At 34.2% G+C, this 19,435-nt stretch overlaps 2 protein-coding genes across 3 annotated transcripts; one reads left to right on the forward strand and one right to left on the reverse strand.

Moving 5' to 3' along the window:
• The first annotated feature begins 902 nt into the window (after window positions 1-902).
• LOC145328571 (Golgi to ER traffic protein 4 homolog) lies at window positions 903-9,970 on the forward strand. Its single transcript, XM_080172313.1, has 12 exons — window positions 903-1,109; window positions 1,577-1,655; window positions 1,946-2,040; window positions 2,166-2,249; window positions 2,371-2,445; window positions 2,702-2,768; window positions 3,124-3,223; window positions 7,049-7,134; window positions 7,585-7,671; window positions 8,170-8,218; window positions 8,544-8,631; window positions 8,976-9,970. The coding sequence occupies exons 1-12, from the start codon at window positions 991-993 to the stop codon at window positions 9,037-9,039; spliced, it is 993 nt and encodes a 330-aa protein (XP_080028439.1). The 5' UTR covers window positions 903-990; the 3' UTR covers window positions 9,040-9,970.
• Window positions 9,971-13,727: 3,757 nt separating this feature from the next.
• Window positions 13,728-19,175, reverse strand: LOC145328572 (uncharacterized). 2 transcript variants are annotated; one of them, XM_080172315.1, is made up of 15 exons: window positions 19,056-19,175; window positions 18,280-18,383; window positions 17,859-18,017; window positions 17,220-17,313; window positions 17,091-17,149; window positions 16,849-16,993; window positions 16,681-16,775; window positions 16,037-16,192; window positions 15,781-15,876; window positions 15,625-15,696; window positions 15,402-15,483; window positions 14,999-15,253; window positions 14,589-14,812; window positions 14,417-14,506; window positions 13,728-13,908 (listed from the first exon to the last, which is right to left on the reverse strand). In XM_080172315.1, the coding sequence occupies exons 1-15, from the start codon at window positions 19,113-19,115 to the stop codon at window positions 13,824-13,826; spliced, it is 1,776 nt and encodes a 591-aa protein (XP_080028441.1). In that variant the 5' UTR covers window positions 19,116-19,175; the 3' UTR covers window positions 13,728-13,823. The 2 variants fall into 2 exon arrangements, with proteins under 2 accessions (XP_080028441.1, XP_080028440.1); XM_080172314.1 differs by having other exon boundaries at window positions 14,589-15,253.
• Between the last annotated feature and the right edge of the window lie 260 nt (window positions 19,176-19,435).

Consider the following 19,435-nt stretch of genomic DNA (forward strand, 5'->3'; position numbering starts at 1 on the left):
CGATGTCAATTTATTTTATGAAAACGGGGTATAGTCTAATGTCTCCTCCCTTCATGTTTAAATCACATTTTTCTAACGGGGAAAATTAATATCGAAGTTTTTGTCCCTTCAAATAAAGCGTAGTACGCGGCATAGTGGGAAAAATTGTGAATGTCAACATTCTGCATATTTCTGCTTTATAAATATAAATTAAAATAAATGTGCTAACATGAAAGAATGCATGAAAACTGTACTTCATACGTATATAAGTCCCCAAATTGTTATATCTTAATTATCTTATAATGAATACTATTAATAATGGCTTATTAGTTATCGGAAAAAGGTTAAAATTTAAAGTTTTTAAGCTTTGTTTTAGTACACGTCATTGATGTTTCTATTATCAAATAATTTGGTTAATTTTAAATTTATTTAGCCAGAAACAAATATGATAACATTAGTAAGTTGCTTAGCTCAAAAAAAGCAGGGATGAATTAACGGAGGAATTGAGATATAAGTCATTAATGTTTCGTAATAAAATGATAATTATATGTAAAATCACATATACTTGAAATCCGTAGGTACTTAAATTAATTTACCTGTCATTTGTAGTATGACAGACGTACGTTCTGGAGGCTCTTTGTTAAGATCTACTTATCTTCACAAAGAAACTATAATCTTTATGAATAGAAGTCTTTTTTGTTGAAACCTTTGATCTATGCATGAATTTTTTCATAATCAAACTCCCTATACTCTTGCAAGTAAGAAAATAACTAAAAAAATTCGAGTTGCCATATGGGGACTTGAACTCGAGCTCTCACCAACGTAACTCAGTGCGTTACCACTGAGCTACGACGCCCGTGGGAAAGAAATTCAACTAGGATGGTTAAAAATTCACACTCCTACTGTGTTACTTATTCATCTGCTAAATAGATTACTCTTATTGCAAATAAATATTTGTTTCAGAACATATAATCTCCCATAAAAGGCAGAACTAAAGACAAGAGCGTCATTATGGCAACAAGAAGGGGTGGGGCTGCCGGCACCGAAAGGGTGATGGCAAAACTGAAGAAAAGTATAGAGAATGAAAATTATTACGAAGCACATCAGATGTACAGAACGCTCTATTTTAGGTAATTTAATAATCATCTTATTTTATTGGACAAAAACATAATAAAATTAATGCTATTTACATAGTAGACAATCCACAATTTAGTGATATTAGTAATGCCCAAGCCTTTATTGAATTGGATCCAATTGGACCTGTTTAGATATCCAAAGTTCTATGATATAATTTCCTTTATATGATCTCGCGTACAATAGTCAACACAATAACATTAAAGAAACTACCCCCCCCCCCGCCCCCCCCCCCACCTCTCTCTCTCTCTCTCTCTCTCTCTCTCTTCCTTCAACCCCAAGAGTGTTGCAGTACAAGGTCGTTCAAGGTGATTGGTTGAAGGGCTGTTTGTCCCCCCCCCCCCTCTCCACAACCTTTAAATCCCTAATTTAACCTCTTCCCTAATAAAAAAAAATAGACGTTCTTTGTCGATATGATTATTTCAATATTGGATGAAATTGAAGCTTTTGTTTTGTTCTTAAGGTATATTGGACAAAGAAAATTTGAAGAATTAGAAAACATGCTCTATGAGGGATCAACACTTTTATTTTCTCATAACCAGGCAAGTATTAATCCAAATATGTCTAACAATGAAAAAAAAAAGAATTATGTATTTGGATCCTATGGAATGAGACAATGGACAATAAATTTATGAATACTTCCCTTATAATAAACTAAATTAACCCTTATGTATATTAAACATATTGTCCCAAAGTTTAGGCCAAACAATTAGATAACTAGTTTTTAAACTTTAAAGAACAGTATATATTACCGTCTAATGTTCACTTGCATCTGTTAATACTTTTTTAACTTTAGTTTTAATATTCAACTTTAACCAATATATGATTGTAGGTTGAGAGTGGGCTTGATTTAGCAAAGCTGTATATTGAAACCCTCAAAGAGGGAGATTTTAAGCCAGAAGACTCAAAATTTGTTAAGATTTGCAGGTAAAGTTTGAAATCGTTTTTTTAATCAAAAAACTTGCAATACAAATATTTTAAAAGTTCTATTTCTGGTATGAAAATGTTTATTCTAATATTGATTTCAACATCCATTGAATTATTTTGTTTAGGCTGTATGATGAGATTCCTCGTGATAACGTAGACAAAGCTTCCTTTCTGTCCACTTGCCTGCGTTGGGCTAATGGCCATCCAAGGTATTTTATAAATAAAATAGCTGAAAACCAATGAATTTATTTAATTTATGTTCTTATTTTTTAAGCTATGTTCGTATTTATTTTAAAAGGTTATGATTTTCATCTTTTTAATTGTTTCTAGATTACACCAACACATTGCGTATTCATTGTGGAAGCAGGGAAAATATCCAGAATCAAGACAGCATTTTCTACATAGGTAACATTGAGTTTTAGCATTTTGAGACTAGAATCGCTATAACTGTTTTCAAAAGTGATTCATTCGATTCTTGGCCAAAATTGCGTCAAACATGCTAATATGTTTTAATTTCAATAAAAAAAGAATGCAATTGACTTTGCTAAATACAAATCAAATATTAAAATTTCATGACTGAAGGCATTTTAAAACAAAAAAATTCACAGAAATATCGTATTACTCTAAAAGCATCTACCTATATATTGACTATTATTTAAAGTTGTGATGGAGAAGGCTGTGGTTCCATGTTGGTAGAGTTTCAATCTAAAAAAGGATTCAATTCTGAGGTAATTTCATTTAGACTTAGATGCTTTCCCTGTAAGTGCCTATAGAGCACTGAAAACCCCTGCTCCTAAAATATAACAAATCAGAAATATTTTTGATGTTGTTAGTATTCCTTTACATTTTTTGTTCCAAGTTTGTTTTTCAATTACAAGAGGAGAAAGATGGTTCGATAAACTGGCATGTTAACAAGAAGACACGTCATTGTTCATTTTAGCGGCAAATGCATAATTCTGAAAATTAAAGTTGTGTAATCGAGTGTTTGGCCACTGTATCAATGACAGAACCACTAGCAAAACAAAGTGCTTACAGAGTAGCTCCGCTTCTATAAATGCAATGTACAATATTATAATTTTTCAGATGGACCTGTTTATAGCTCAGACTGTGTTTCAATATCTGTGTTTAAAAAAGCATCTCGTAGCTGCTGTGGCCTTCTATGCTTATACAACGGGACACCCGAGTAAGATTTTAAATTAAAATGGACGATCCATAAATGCGAAGATCTAAAATTAGACGGTAGGACAAACGAACGATAACACTTACATAGTCAGCACTTCATTAGCAGAATATCAATTCAAAAGTCTAAACAAAATTGTTAATAAATTAGTGCACAATTATTAAATACAGTATAATGAAGAACATACTTACACTTTTAGAACTTAATAAAAGTGATGCTTCGCTTATAATATTGTACTATTTTGTCTGAGAAATCATTGGGTATCTATTGCAGATTATCCTAGTACAAATAGTTCCAAATAGTTATCAATTTTCAAAATTTTGTCTTCATTAGATGCATAGTTTATTATCATATAATATAGTAAACTCTATTTTCTGTAGATTTGAAACCATCTCAGGACCTGTAAGAAGCTTCACCGTAAAGGAGAACCATATCGGTTCAGTGGTTAGCGAGATCATTCGCTACAGACAAAAAATGCTTACTACTTTATTTAATAGGATAGTAAAGGTTATTTGTCTGTAGATTTGAGTTTCCCTATTTTGGAAGCATCACATATGATCCGGCATGGATTTACACAAGGGGGGGGTTTTTAATGCAACCATCTCGTAATCAATGTATAATTGGCACTTAGAATTCGAATTTCGATCTGAAATTTTGCATGAGTAATCCTTGGTAGGTCTATTTTCCCTAAATCGAACAAAAAGTTGGAAAAGTAAGGGCTGGCAGCTGGCGGCTCATCCGTTTAGCCGTTTTTTGCCTATTTTCAGGGCAAATTCATCATTAATTACGTAGGAATCAACTTTTAAAAACATATTTTTGGTTTAATTCATGTTAAATGATAACAATAACCATTTTTTAAATTTCTAATATCAGCTGCTAAACGGCTAGAACCGGCTGAAAACGGCTGGGAGCCGCCAAGAGTATGAAGAGTAGATAGGGCATGTGACATGTCTAGGGGTAGGTTTTTATGGTTGCTGAGCTCAAAAATGCTACCAAAAATAGTGGCGGCCCATCCATATGGCAGCTGGGTAACAGCTGCAGCTCAGCTGGGAGCGGCCAAGAGTAGAATCAGTAGATAGGGCTTGTGACGTGTCTAGGGGTAGGTTTTTATGGGTGCTGAGCTCAATTCTACTACAAAAAATAGAAGCAGCTTATCCATATGGCAGCTGGGTAACGGCCGCAGCTCAGCTGGGAGTGGCCAATAGTAGAATGAGTAGGTTTAGCTTGTGACATGTCTAGGGGTAGGTTTTTAGGGGTGCTGAGCTCAAAAATACTGCCAAAAATAGTGGCCGCCCATCCATATGGCAGCTGGGTAACGGCCGCAGCTCACCTTTAAGCGGCCAAGAGTAGAATGAGTAGATAGGGCTTGTGACGTGTCTAGGAGTAGGTTTTTATGGGTGCTGAGCTCAATACTACTACCAAAAATAGAAGCAGCCCATCCATATGGCAGCTGGGTAACGGCCGCAGCTCACCTTAGAGCGGCCAAGAGTATGAAGAGTAGATAGGGCTTGTGACATATCTATTGCCTAGGGGTAGGTTTTTATGGGTGCTGAGCTCAAAAATGCTACCAAAATTAGTGGTGGCCCATCCATATGGCAGCTGGGTAAGAGCTGCAGCTCAGCTGGGAACGGCCAAGAGTAAATTGAGTAGATAGGGCTTGTGACGTGTCTAGGGGTAGGTTTTTATGGTTGCTGAGCTTAATACTACTACCAAAAATAGAAGCTGCCCATCTATATTGCAGCTGGGTAACGGCCGCAGCTCACCTAAGAGCGGCCAGGAGTATGAATAGTAGATAGGGCTTGTGACATGTTTAGGGGTAGGTTTTTATGGTTGCTGAGCTCAAAAATGCTACCAAAAATATTGGCAGCCCATCCCTATGGCAGCTGGATAACAGCTATAGCTCAGCTGGGAGCGGCCAAGAGTAGAATCAGTAGATAGGGCTTGTGCCGTGTCTAGGGGTAGGTTTTTATGTGTGCTGAGCTCAATACTACTACAAAAATTTGTGGCAGCCCATCCATATGGCAGCTGGGTAACGGCTGCAGCTCAGCTGAGAGCGGCCAAGAGTAGAATGAGTAGATAGGGCTTGTGACATGTCTAGGGGTAGGTTTTTAGGGGTGCTAGGCTCAAAAATACTACCAAAAATAGGGGCGGCCCGTCCCAGCTGGGTAACAGCTGCAGCTCAGCTGGGAGCGGCCAAGAGTAGAATCAGTAGATAGGGCTTGTGCCATGTCTAGGGGTAGGTTTTTATGTTTGCTAAGCTCAATACTACTACAAAAATAGTGGCGACCAATCCACATGGCAGCTGGGTAACGGCTGCAGCTCAGCTGAGAGCGGCCAAGAGTAAAATGAGTAGATAGGGCTTGTGACGTGTCTAGGGGTAGGTTTTTAGGGGTGCTGAGCTCAAAAACACTACCAAAAATAGGGGCGGCCCATCCCTATGGCAGCTGGGTAACAGCTGCAGCTCAGCTGGGAGCGGCCAAGAGTAGAATCAGTAGATAGGGCTTGTGCCGTGTCTAGGGATAGGTTTTTATGTTTGCTGAGCTCAATACTACTACAAAAATAGTGGCGACCAATCCACATGGCAGCTGGGTATCGGCTGCAGCTCAGCTGTGAGCGGCCAAGAGTAGAATGAGTAGATAGGGCTTGTGACGTGTCTAGGGGTAGGTTTTTAGGGGTGCTGAGCTCAAAAATACTAACAAAAATAGGGGCGACCCATCCACAGCTACAGCTCAGCTAGACACGTCACAAGCCCTATGTACTCATTATACTCCTGGCCGCTCCCAGCTGAGATGCAGCTGTTACCCAGCTGCCATACGGATAGGCCACCACTATTTCTGGTAGTATTTTTGAGCTCAGCACCCATTAAAACCTAACCCTAGACACCTTACAAGCCCTATGTACTCATTCTACTCTTGGCCGCTCCCAGCTGAGCTGTAGCTGTTACCCAGCTGCCATGTGGATTGGTCGCCACTATTTTTGGTAGCAGTTTTGTAGGGCTTGTGACGTGTCTAGGGGTAGGTTTTTAGGGGTGCTGAGCTCAAGGCTACTAACAAAAATAGGGGCGACCCATCCACATGGCAGCTGGGTAACAGCTACAGCTCAGCTAGACACGTCACAAGCCCTATCTTCTCATTCTACTTTTGGCCACTCCAAGGTGAGCTGCGGCTGTTACCCAGCTGCCATATGGATGGGCGGCCACTATTTTTGAGCTCAGCACCCATTAAAACCTAACCCTAGACACCTCACAAGCCCTATGTACTCATTCTACTCTTGGCCGCTGTTACCCAGCTGCCATGTGGATTGGTTGCCACTATTTTTGGTAGCAGTTTTGAGCTCAGCAACCATAAAAACCTACCCCTAGACACGTCACAAGCCCCATCTACTCATCATACTCTTGGCGGATCCCAGCCGTTTTCAGCCGGTTCTAGCCGTTTAGCAGCTGGCACTAGAAATTTTAAAAATGGTTAAAATTGCTATCATTTAACATGAATTAAACCATAAATATGTTTTTAAAAGTTGATTTTTACGTAATTAATGATGAATTTGCCCTGAAAATAGGCAAAAAACGGCTAAACGGCTGAGCCGCCAGCTGCCAGCCGTTACTTTTCCAACTTTTTGTTCGATTTAGGGAAAATAGACCTACCAAGGATTACTCATGCAAAATTTCAGATCAAAATTCGAATTCTAAGTGCTATTTATACATTGATTACGAGATGGTTGCATTAAAAACCCCCCCCTTACATTTAGATTTAAGTCATTTTATGATTTTATACGCAGCAACTAGTTTTGAATAAAAACTTAACATTGAAATTGACTTATTTATTTTAGAAATCCAACGTGGTCCACCATATTCTAACCCATTACTGAATTTTCTCTGGTTTCTGCTACTGGCTATTGAAACTTCTAGCTCACTAAGGAATTCAAGCAACTTGATATAATAATGTAGAAAATGAGATAGATTGACCTATACCTAGATAGTTTTGATGTTTATGGCTTTTGAAACTTCTAAGTTTGTTAAGGAATACAATCAATTTAAAGTTAAAATTAGAAAAAAAACTTAAGGTACATTTTTATACAAAGGAAGGATTAACATTATATTAAAGTAAAAGAATAGAGGGGGCAAAGGTTAAATTACTGTATGTTCCCGGATTGGGGACCCTGTGCTGAATTTCAATTCAGTCTTTTATTATCAACCAACAGCGTCGGAACTCTTATCACACCCAAATCACTAAAAATAAGCAGGATTAAATTTGCTAGCAGACGAAAAAGGTCCCCACTACTGGAACCATACCTATAGTTGTCTTGGATATGCCATTACTTAACATTATACCTATGAAGAATTATAAAGTTGCTTGAATTTGCTTAGTGCTTTCACTGTGCTGTGTGAGAAATACAAAAAGTTTATTGATAGAGATCCACAATTTATTCAATATTTAGATAAAATAGGACAGGTAGGATTTGAATATAAAAAATTAGGTATGTTAGACATACAACTATGTTATTTTATTCTTATTTGTCATATAAGATGATGAGATAAATGTAAAGTTTTGGCAGTTTTCCTAAAAATGCTTAGTCCATCGCAGAACTCATCTTTTCATCTAAAATAAATTTAAAATAAGAAGGGGAGTACTTTTTCGTGTGTTTATGTTAATGTTATATTGAGTACAGGGAATCAACAAAGGGTTAGGTCCCGCCGCAGGGGGTTAGCATGAATAAACAAACTTCCCACCTCCCCTATTTTTCATTTGGTTTCGAAAAATGAGGAGAGGAGTTCTTTATTCCAATTTAACATTATAATGTTATTCCAATAAGTTGTTGTACATATATTTTGAGAAGCCTTTTTCGATATTTTCCTTTAATTTGAATCTACATGATCTTTACTTATCTTATAATCCAAGTAATCTTAATAAACAAGTTATTTAATCAATCCTAATTAAATTTTTCTATAGTTATTTTTCGGAGTGCCCGCCCCTGAACGACCAAGAGGCATGTTTTCAGGTAATAATTATGCTTGTCTCCAGCACCTTTTCTCGTTCGTTTTCTTAAAGCTTTTACAAGTTTTTTTAAAACTTGGTTATACAAACTAGCAGTGTTCAAACTTTTTCACCAATGAATTTAATTTCTACAGAAAGGCCACTGGATAATTACCTACTCTTGTCTTTTTATGAAGTTTTTAGGGGAAGATTTTTTTATTATTTACTGTCTTGTACCTATAATAATATTTAAAAATAAAAAAAAACTATAGAATAATATTTAGATTAGCATTAACATAATACCTATTATTTTTCTAAAGTTTGATTTAAAGCCTTCTCATATTTTTCAGGTCTGTTTAACTCTCTGCTATCCGCCATGAATGATGATTCCAGTGACGAGGATTTACCAGGACCAAGCAATAATTCAATACAATTAAGGTACCTATATTATTATAGATTCATCCTTATATAAAAGTGTCTAATTAAGTACTAAAGGATCTTGCTAGCCACTGAACCAATATGGTTCTTCTTTACAGTGAAGCTTCTTTCAGGTCTAGGGAAGATTTATAACTACTTTGGGGGAAGGGTACCACCACCCTCGCATAAGAAATTGCCATAGAAAATATCCTTCCTCCCCTTGTTTTTCTTTTTAAAACTAAAATGAAAGTTAGGCATATTAAACCATCTGACTCTTATTTACAATTCTTATCAAAAATAAGAAGGGACTTTCAATGATCGATAGCACCTTTGGAAGCATTTATTTCTTATATTAAATATTTTAGAGGAAGCAGAGCCTCCCAGCCCCCACCACCCTCAAGAAACCTAGAGTCAGCAGATCTAGATTAAATTAACAGCTCAATAATTCATCAAAGCAAATCAGTTTTTTCTGCCCTTTATGAATTTTATTCAGTTCATTTATGTAAATTTATTTTGTTGTTTAGTTTTTTTTCTAATTAATAAGATAGGGCTATTTGATATTTATAAATGCAGTTGTGCTTTCTAATGATTTTTGAAAATCATCATGGATAAAAATGTATCTATTGTTTTATTGTGTAATTGCAATATTAAGCTGTAATTTATTTTAACCAAGAAAATACAAAACTTAATAGAAACTACTATTGCTTTTAAACTTTGAAAAAAATTAACGCAAAATTGTCTACATACCTAGTGAATATTAAACCAGTTAATAATAAAAAAAATAAGGTTTTTAATATATAGATGCTTATTAATAAATGTAATTTTTCTAACCTTTTAATTTAGTTAAATTAAGATTTTGAACTTTATTAAATTAGGTAGTTAAAACACAATTTTATCGAGATGTATAATTAAAAAGTTGTTTTTTTACCTTTTCATTTTATAAATTATTGAAATTAATTATCCTAAACACACAGTGATTTTAAGGAAGGGGACAATGAACGATAAAGTGTAATATCCACCAATTAAGAATTGAGAACAAAAATTAACACTTATGTAATTAAAATTATTGCAGGAAAAGTTTTGACACCATAATTTATATTACCTACCCAATCAGGATTGTCCCTCATTATTTTTTAAGCAGACTGAATCCATGGGTAGCAGAATAATTTACAGTGTGGTGTCCACTCCCTTCTTGCATAACACATCACTATTGCTTTGAATTTATCTTTAATCATCACAATTATTTAAAATACACGAAATTAATAACTATGATTTTCTATGCTGTGAAAATTTAGTATTTATATTCTTTATAGGTATTATGTTTGTTCTGAATAATTGAAATATGAAAATGTTAGGTTTATTTTGCTTCTTAGATTTTTATTCTAGTTTTTTCTTCTCCATCAATTAGAATTTTAAACAATGCTTTCAATTATGGCTTCGAAACGGATTTATGTCCGCTATATTAGCCATACTGTAAAATCATTTATAGTAATTGTATACAGACAATTATCTATGAATATTAAAATAGATCATAAAATTGTAAATAATTTAGTTGTTCTTTTGAAGATCCTAAAAGTGACTAGGCTTGTTTTATAATAACTTTGTACAAACGCATGTTCATAATCAAGGAAAATCTATGTCTAGGGTTGCGCCGGATATCCGGCAATATAGTCTTTTACAACAAAAATATCTGCTATTTGAAATTTAAATTGTCTGTATTTTTTTTATTATTGAGCTAGAAGAACAATTTTTTCTGAATATGCTTCTCTGTATTTAAAGGGGGGAGGCGAAAGTGACACTTTTTGAAACCAAAACTAAAAGTCAACAAAGGAACTCAACTAAACAAAGAGTTACAGTTCTGAGATTTTGCATGGCAGTTGCTTTATAGGGGTAAAATATGGAACTGTGAAGAAACGGCGGCGCAACCGCCAAAAACCGCCGTTTCCCGCCGAATTTTTTTTGCCTTTTCTAGGCGGTTTTCGGCGGTTGCGACGCCATTTCTTCACAGTTCCATATTGTACCCCTATAAAGCAACTGCCATGCAAAATGTCAGACCTGTAACTCTTTGTTTAGTTGAGTTCCTTTAACTTTTAGTTTTAGTTTCAAAAAGTGTCACTTTCGCCCCCCCCCCCCCTTTTATTTTAGATATCTCATTACATTACATTACTTTTGGGTACTTCAGCAGTACTTTGCAGCTGCCAGCCGCAAACTGGTGGTCGGCAGGTAAACGGCAATGAATTTTATGAAATTGTATTATGTCATTAGGACATACCTATAAAAAAGCCTAAGTTTCAAATTTGAAGTCTGTAAGTAAAAAATTGCGATCACAGGAACCGTTTAAAGATTTCTGGAGATTTCAGGACTTGAACACCTATCAGACTGGACACAAACATGCTATTTCCACTATTTCCACTATTTTTGCATGCTATGCATACTTTTTCAAAAAAATATGCAATTTCCACTATTGTCCAAAAATGCATACTATTCCACTATTTTCCAAAAACTGCATACCTACTATTTTCTCCACTTTTTATTTGTATTTCTAATGCTACTTTGAAAATACGGCAAATTCGCTACTTTGTTTTTAATTTTTTTTTTTGAAATGTTTCCAGAAGAAAGAAGTTCTTCAGTTCAGATTGTTGTACCTTTTTTGAAAGTTATTGGTATTTCCACATTCAAAGTAAAGATATCTTTTTTTAAATTTTAATAGCATTGAGGAGTACTTAAATGATCTTATAGGTAAATGAGGTTTATGATCTCTTAACTAATATAAATCCTCTGTTTTTAGGTCCTTTTTCACATAACAATTTTAAACGGCTGTAATTTTAAAGCTAGACAGGGGTGTATATTCTGCACAAGATTTATTTTTTTTGCCCTGCTACAAATTTTTTTATTTTTTTCCCCCCTAGATTTTTCTTAAAAAGTAGGGGGGAAAATAGAAAAATATTTAAAGAACTCTATATTTTATTCATTTTATCCCTCCTACCACACATTTTTTTAGTTTTTTTAACCAAGGAGGGGGGCGAAATGGAAAAAATGTTTTCAGTTTTCTTAATTTTTACATTTTTGTCCCCTCCAACCACTTATTTTTTATTTTTCCCCCCCCCCCTTAGCAGGGGATCCCATGCAGAATATACACCCCTGAAGCTAGAAGACCAATTTTTTCAGAAAATATTTTTGTGTGTGTAAATTTTATGTTAGGAATCTCAAAACATAAATTTCAGCAGCGGAAGCTGTGTACTTGGCAGCTGCCAGCCGGGGCTCGGCAAGAAAACGACGGTGGAAATTTATGAAATTTTAATACCTCATGTGGACATGTTAGAAAAGCTTAAGTTTAAAATTTAAAGTCAAAAATTTCGGTCAAAGGATCCTTTTGAACATTTCTGGAAACCCGGAGGATCAGGACGTGCAGGATCAAACCTTAAACCTTGAATTGTTGCCTATATACATATATATGATACTTTAGTATTTTGGTAACATAAAATGCTTTCTTAAACTCAAATAGTTTTACTCTTTACCTGGATGTTCCTGCCAGGTTTGCTGGCCTCCTGCGCCCGCTAGGAATGAGATATTCATAAAATTCTTACTCTCACTTAAGTGTCATACCCAAACCCATTATTAAAGTCACTCGGTGCCTATTAGATCAAGGGGGGGGGGCCGGGGGGGGGGGTGGTTCTCAGGAACCAAAATTATGAACCTTGCAGATTTTTTGAACTTAAGCTTTTATGGGTAAATTAACATTTAGTTAGATGGCACCCCACTTCCACTCCCCCGCGGGGGTTAAAAAAGCCTTTAAATGAACCTAACCTTAACTATCTCATAAACCATTTGATCATGAGAGCAGATTTTTTTGGACTTAAGCTATCAGAGGTATGATATATAGTTTAAGCAAGAAGCAACTACCCAGCCATCACACCCTAGCCCTCAGAGACTAAAAACCCTAAAATTTGATCTAACCTCAGTTTTTTCTAAAACCACTTAATAAACCATGCAGATATTTTGGACTTAGGCTTTTATTAGTGCAGACTAAATTTAAGTTTAAAAGTCATTCCCCCCCCCCCTCCCCTTAGCCCTCCGGGGCTCAATAAACCCCTAAAATGAACCTTACCTTAATTATCCCTAAACCATTTAATCATAAAAGCAGATTTTTTTTCAATTTAAGTTATCAGAGGCATAATTTTAGCAAGAAGTAACACCTTAGCCCCAATCCCCCTAGCACTCTGGGACTTTATGAAACCCTAAAAATTGACCAAACCTTAGTTTTCTCTTGGATCACATTTGAACCGTGCAGATATTTTGAACTTAAACAATGTGTATAACTTTTAAGTTTAGGAGTCAATCCCCCTGACCCCCCCCCCCCCTATGCCTCCAGCCTTCTAGGGCTTTATAAAACCCTAAAAATGACCTGGAATCCCTTAATTTACCATGCAGATATTTTAACTTTCATTGGTATCAAACAACTTTTAGTCTAGAAGTCAATCTGATGCCCCCTCCCCCCTTGCCCTCCGTGGCTCCTTAACCCTAAAGACCTTAAGATTAACCTAACCCTAGTTAGGTATCTCCTAAACCATTCGATCATCAGAGCAGTTTTTTTTTTTGGACTAAAGCTGTCAGAGGCATGAGCTATAGTGTATCAAGAATCAACACCTGAAGACCTCTCCCCCCTTCCTCCTCTGCCTGCATTTTAAGGCATTAAGTTGTTTTAAATGCACATTATTGTGTTCAAAATGCATGCTATTTTATACTATTTTTTTTAAAATGCATGCTATTTCATACTATTTTATGGAAATTGTACATACTATTGCATACTATTCACTTTTTTTTCTGCTTACTATTTTATGCTATTTTGAAAAAAAGTCTGTGGCCACCCTGTATATTTTCTATTTGGAGGATATTTTAGTATTTGATGACATGAAATGCTTTGTTTAAGAAAAAATATCCGTTTTTTGGCCGGATATCTGGTGATTTGCCGGATATCCGGCATTTGAAATCAGCCGATATCTGGTACCCGGCTAAAAAAAGTATCCAGCCCAACCCCAGTCTAAAGATAGGAATCACAAACTAGAAGGTTTAATTTTCTAAAAGCTAAATGTTATAAAAATAAACAAGCAAACACATACAGGAAAAGATTTATTTTGATATTTGGACAAAAATACTGATTATGTGAAAAAAGATTCGAAGCCAACTCAAAACATCCAAGTTGTGGTAAATCATTAACCCAGAGTAATCTTCTTGCATTTAGAAGGATCTCCAGAGACAATGAATGGTTCAGCTTTATCTATTCTACTAACATCTCTCCTAAATATATAAATTACTATACACACAATTACACACGACCAATTATGTTCATTAGGGTCAAAATAATCTTATATTAACTTATATGAAGAAAATAGACTGTTTATCCTATTATATAAAGTAGTAAGCATTTTTTGTCTGTCCCGAAGGATCTCGCTAACCGCTGAACCGATATTGTTCTTAATTACAGTGAAGCTCCTTATAGGTCCTGGGAAGGTTTTAAACTATTTTTGGAGAGGGTGTCTTCAACCCCCTCCCCCCGAAAAAAAAAATATTTTTTAAAACTCTTTTAAAACTCAAATTTAAAATGGGCTGAGATCAAATTTTCCCCCTTTTACCAGTGCCTCTAGAGGCTTCTAGGGGCGTAGCCGCTAGTATTTCAACAAGATAGCACAATGTAAGTGACTAAGGAGAAACATAAGACTTTGTAGGGTGTTGGTAATATATTTCCACACTACGTTTCTAGGTAATTATTGAATTAGATTAAAACGTAATTGATTTAAAAACTTACAGAAGTGCACACTTTTTCCTTTGTTTCTTGGGGGCGGAATCCTTATTCAAAACATATCTCCATGCATTGCAATTCTTGATCTTCTTACATCTAAATTTAGTAGTAAAATTAGAATTAATTAAAATGAAATTATTAAATTAAGTTTAATTAAATATTTTTATAAATTAAATACCTCCATGCACATTTTCCAGCATTCTTGGCTTTTTTATTATTGATCATCTTTCCTTTATATGCATATCCAGCAACTCTACATTTGGTTTTCAAACCTGGAGCTTCTGTTGTTGTAATTGGAGGTATAGTTGGTGTAACAGGAGCTTCTGTTGTTACTGGTGGATTGGTCGGTGTAACTGGAGCTTCTGTTGTTGTAACAGGAGGAATAGTTGGTGTAACTGGAGCCTCTGTTGTTGTAACTGGAGGAATAGTTGGTGTAACTGGAGCTTCTGTTGTTGTAACAGGAGGAATAGTTGGTGTAACTGGAGCTTCTGTTGTTGTAACTGGAGGAATAGTTGGTGTAACTGGAGCTTCTGTTGTTGTAACAGGAGGAATAGTTGGTGTAACTGGAGCTTCTGTTGTAACTGGAGCTTCTGTTGTAACTGGAGGAATAGTTGGTGTAACTGGAGCTTCAGTTGTTACTGGTGGAATTGTCGGTGTAACTGGAGCTTCTGTTGTAACTGGAGGATTGGTTGGTGTAACAGGAGCTTCTGTTGTAACTGGAGGATTAGTGGTTGTATCAGCGCATTGAACTGCTTCATCTCCCATTGATGCCATAGCAAACCTATTCTCTTTTATGACTCTGGCATTATTTTCAGTCTCCGTTCCTACTGGATATTGGATTCCCTAACATTAAATATTCATTAAGGTTAATGATTATTGATTTTCAATTTTAAAAAATGAGATTAATAGGTACTATCCTTTATCTCTAAAAAAAACTTTAAAGTCTCTGTTTAATGTTGGTAAAGAAGTAAAGATTTCATTATTTACTTACATTTACAGTCACATAACTTCTTGGAGTACTGTACATATTAAACTTGAATGGGTATTGTTGGGTTTGATAGGCCATAATTGTACTAAAAACAATTGTTATATCTAATGACACATATATATCAAATGATAACATAAATCATCAATTCAAATAACTAATTTTTGTAATTTTTTAAAATCTCATATAGTTTACTTTAAACTAAAGACTTCTGAAATGAAATTCTTACCACCCATTAGTTCCACTTATGAAGTAACCATATTCATAACCATACTTATTTCTGTCAGGATTAACAATTTCTCTAAAGTAATTAATTCGTTATTAAAGCCATAAATTTGACATTAATTCTGAAAATTATAAGCTCAAAGAAAATATTTGAAGTTACCTATTATGTAGACAGCCAAAGTTGTGTCCAAATTCATGTCCCAGTACATAATATTGGACTTGATCTATCCTGTTGACAGAGGTAGTCCAACCATATCTGAAAATTAAGTCACATCCTTAGTTCTACTACTCTAAAAAATGTAAATCTCATGCTGTAAAAAAAACTCACATTTTCAATTTATTTTAAAAAAATGTCTGTGGATACTAAGCACTTTGAGGAATAGCACAATAAATACTTTAAATGCAAATGGTATTACCTCCAGCTATCTGTCCATGCAATGCCTCCAAGATTAGGAGCATTGGGAAAATCAGTGACCATAAGGGCAGCCATATCTGCTCCTCCTCTTAGCTCAGTTGGAGTTCCTTTTGAGTCAGTGAATGCCCTCAGAAATACCTCACCATCAGCATAGTTACTGTAGTTACATTAACAAAGTTTTAATTTATTATTTTCATGGTAACAAGGAAGACAACATCCATAGAAGCAAAACTTCAAAATCAAATTAAAGGACAAACAAAACAAAAAACAGTTGCAGTGCAGTGTCAGAACTAAATAAGCAAAATATAAATATAGATAGGACATAATTACATTTTTAATACTTGATTATGAAGATTTGTTGCTTATGATTAGCACATTGTTGTCAAGAAAATTTTTAATAAAAAAGATCAAAATAAGCATATTTAAATGGATGTGAAGACTTTATAATAATAAATATAGATTTGCTACCCTTTTAAATCATCATGCAATGTGACAATTTTAACATGCCAAAATTCATATAGAGCCATCCATTACAGACAGTCCTTGAATTGAAATAAGACCTACCCTGATTATAGAAAAGCAACACCTTTAACTATTTCTTTTATATTGTATAATGGTTTATGTTTAGTTCGCAAGTTATTTTACCTGGCCTCAGTTAAAGTTGATTGTTCTATGCAGTGAGTTTCAATTCTAATTGGAATATCAGAATTTATAAACCCTTCATTGGTCACTGTGATTGCCTAGAAAAATTAAAATAAAATACAGGTGGTCTAATAGTAAGTACTAGTAGTAAATTCAATTGCCAATACTTACATTCTCAAAGAAAAGTTCAAGGTCTTCAGTAACACTGGCCACCTCTGGTGTATAATACCATTTCACTGTAAAGGTAACAATTGTTGTGTTGTCATCAATTCCTTGCTGTCTCAAGGCATTCAAGTCAAAAGATAATTCATGTTTACTAAAATGTAAAAATATATCATATGTATTAGTACTTTCATCAAAACCTCTAACTTTGATAAGGACTTTGAAAATGAAAATTTCTTAAATGTTTTTACCTATTATCCTGAGCAGAATCCACTGAACTTGTGAGAGCTTCTCCAGTTGGATCAAGTTCCTTTTTAAAGTAAAATAAGTTAAGACATAAATAAAATATTTAGATTGGATGGAACAATTAACAATAATACCTTCAATACATGACATCCTGGAAAATTAGAGCAAGGTTCAATTTCAAACATTGTTTCAGCAGTTGCATAAATTCTTCCAAACAGTTTAGAATTTCTAGAAGAAATATCCAAATGAAGCCTTTGTAAAATATTCATTTTATTAAATCTTTTCACGACATTTTTTTTGTCTACAAGAAGGGAATATATTTTGTAAGGAGTATTCTATTATCCGCTCCGGACATTTATTCATATTGATTGTTTATAAAAAGAATGAAACCTTCCTCAAAACAATAAAAATGTTCCTTAAGATTGTAAAATGATTGGTCCTGTTGTGAGATCTTAGTAGACATACATACATGGGACAGACATCTTGTTACAAAAGTATTTAGAATTGTAAGATTTAATCTATATAATCAATTCAAAAGTGATCCAGTCCAGCTTATACCAGTAACAAAATACATTCAGAAAAAAAATCACGAAACTTATACATGATTTCAGCTGACGTTAGGAGGCACCAAATAGTAAAATCGACGACCTCTTCATTTCCCCCCAAAATGTTGTTTTAAAAGATTCATTTCACTTGTTGTTTAATGTTGATACTTAATACCTGGATCCAGTCATTATTTAGAATTAATAATATGTAGAGAATGTATAACTTGCCTGTAGGTCAAATATGCCTCACAACCTTCATCATTAGTATAAGATGCTGAGTGGATATCGCCATTGAAATTATTTTTCTTGTGCATTCCATAACATCCTCCAGGCAAGGTGAATTGATTACTGCTCAAGGCTTCAAAATTCAATACAGCTACTGTACAACTAATTATCAAAAAGGAAATAGTAGCTTCTACAATATTGCGTAAAGTTGTGGAGTAAGATACGCTTATTAGGTCAAACTGTTTTTTAAATATGAAACAGTTAGACTTAACAATTGCATTTGACCAGAAGCTTGCTCACAATTTTACGCAATAGTGCAAAAGCTACTATTCCCTTTTCATCAGAATATAAAATAAGGTGACAGTAAACCCTTTACCATTAACTATTGACATCAGTTAAAATATATTATGAAAGAATATTTTACCTAAGCAGGTTCTTTTTCTTACAAGCTTTTATGTTGGAAGCATCAGCATTCTCATCAAGGGCTACTAATTCAATTTCGCCTTCATTCTCTGATTCAAGCTCAGACTAAAACAAGATAGGATATTTAAGACTTATAAATGTAAAATGAATTTGTGATAATCTCTTTAATATATCTTACATATAACATAACACAACAAATACATATATGTATGGTAGCAAGTGATATTAAAAACCTTATAGGCATTTCTTGGTTGACATACTTGATATCTTTTATAAATGGTTAGATGAAAAAGTTAAGGTCTACCATGGTCTTCAAATAAAATTGTAAATGTATAGCAAGTTGAGATTATACATCATCAAAAGCTTTAACACAAAAATATTCTTTAAAAAGAAAACTGTAAATTAAGCATAAAAAGTGATAAACTATAATAATTTAAACAGTTTGATTAATATACTTTTGCATTTTTCAGCATTTGATGATGTTTTGCCATGTTAATTTATTTTGCACCTTGAAGTGAACAAAGTATTTGATAATATTTTGTCTAAACTCTTAACATTTCAAAGTTATTATTTTCATATAAAACCATGGTGAAACTTAGTTTTTTACACTAGTTTTATAAACATTCAAATGAATTATTTTATTTTATTAATACACATGAAAACTATGAATTTTTGTTTTAAAACTTATTTTTAATATAAAAGATAAAATACAGATATAATATATTTTTAAATGTATTTATACAAGTGAAATATTGGGTATAATAAAAATCTAATTACCTGAGATGAAACAGAGAGAAGAGCAAGTAGAGTAGTAAAAATAATATACAACTTAATCATTTTGAACAATAAGTTGTAATGATAGTCCTTGCTAAATTCTAGTTGCTTTTAAAGGGGAGAAAAGGTGTTTTTAACACAATAATTATGTAATTGTAAAAACATACAGGGTGATGTGAAGATTTTACTGTGCTTTTTAAAAATCATAAAGGTACAGTTATCCAGGAATAAGCGAATTTAATCTAAAATAATATTTTAGGTCTTCAATTTTACGATGTGTTGCCCCCCAACGACAGCTGAAAAACATTTAAAGGTTTGGTGATTTCTTTCCGAATTAATTTTATTGTTGGTATAAGGTGACAGTTATCTATAAATACAAGTGT

Source organism: Acartia tonsa, chromosome 9 (genome assembly GCF_053477335.1).
Source record: "Acartia tonsa isolate MP-2025a chromosome 9, ASM5347733v1, whole genome shotgun sequence".
Classification (NCBI taxonomy): domain Eukaryota; kingdom Metazoa; phylum Arthropoda; class Copepoda; order Calanoida; family Acartiidae; genus Acartia; species Acartia tonsa.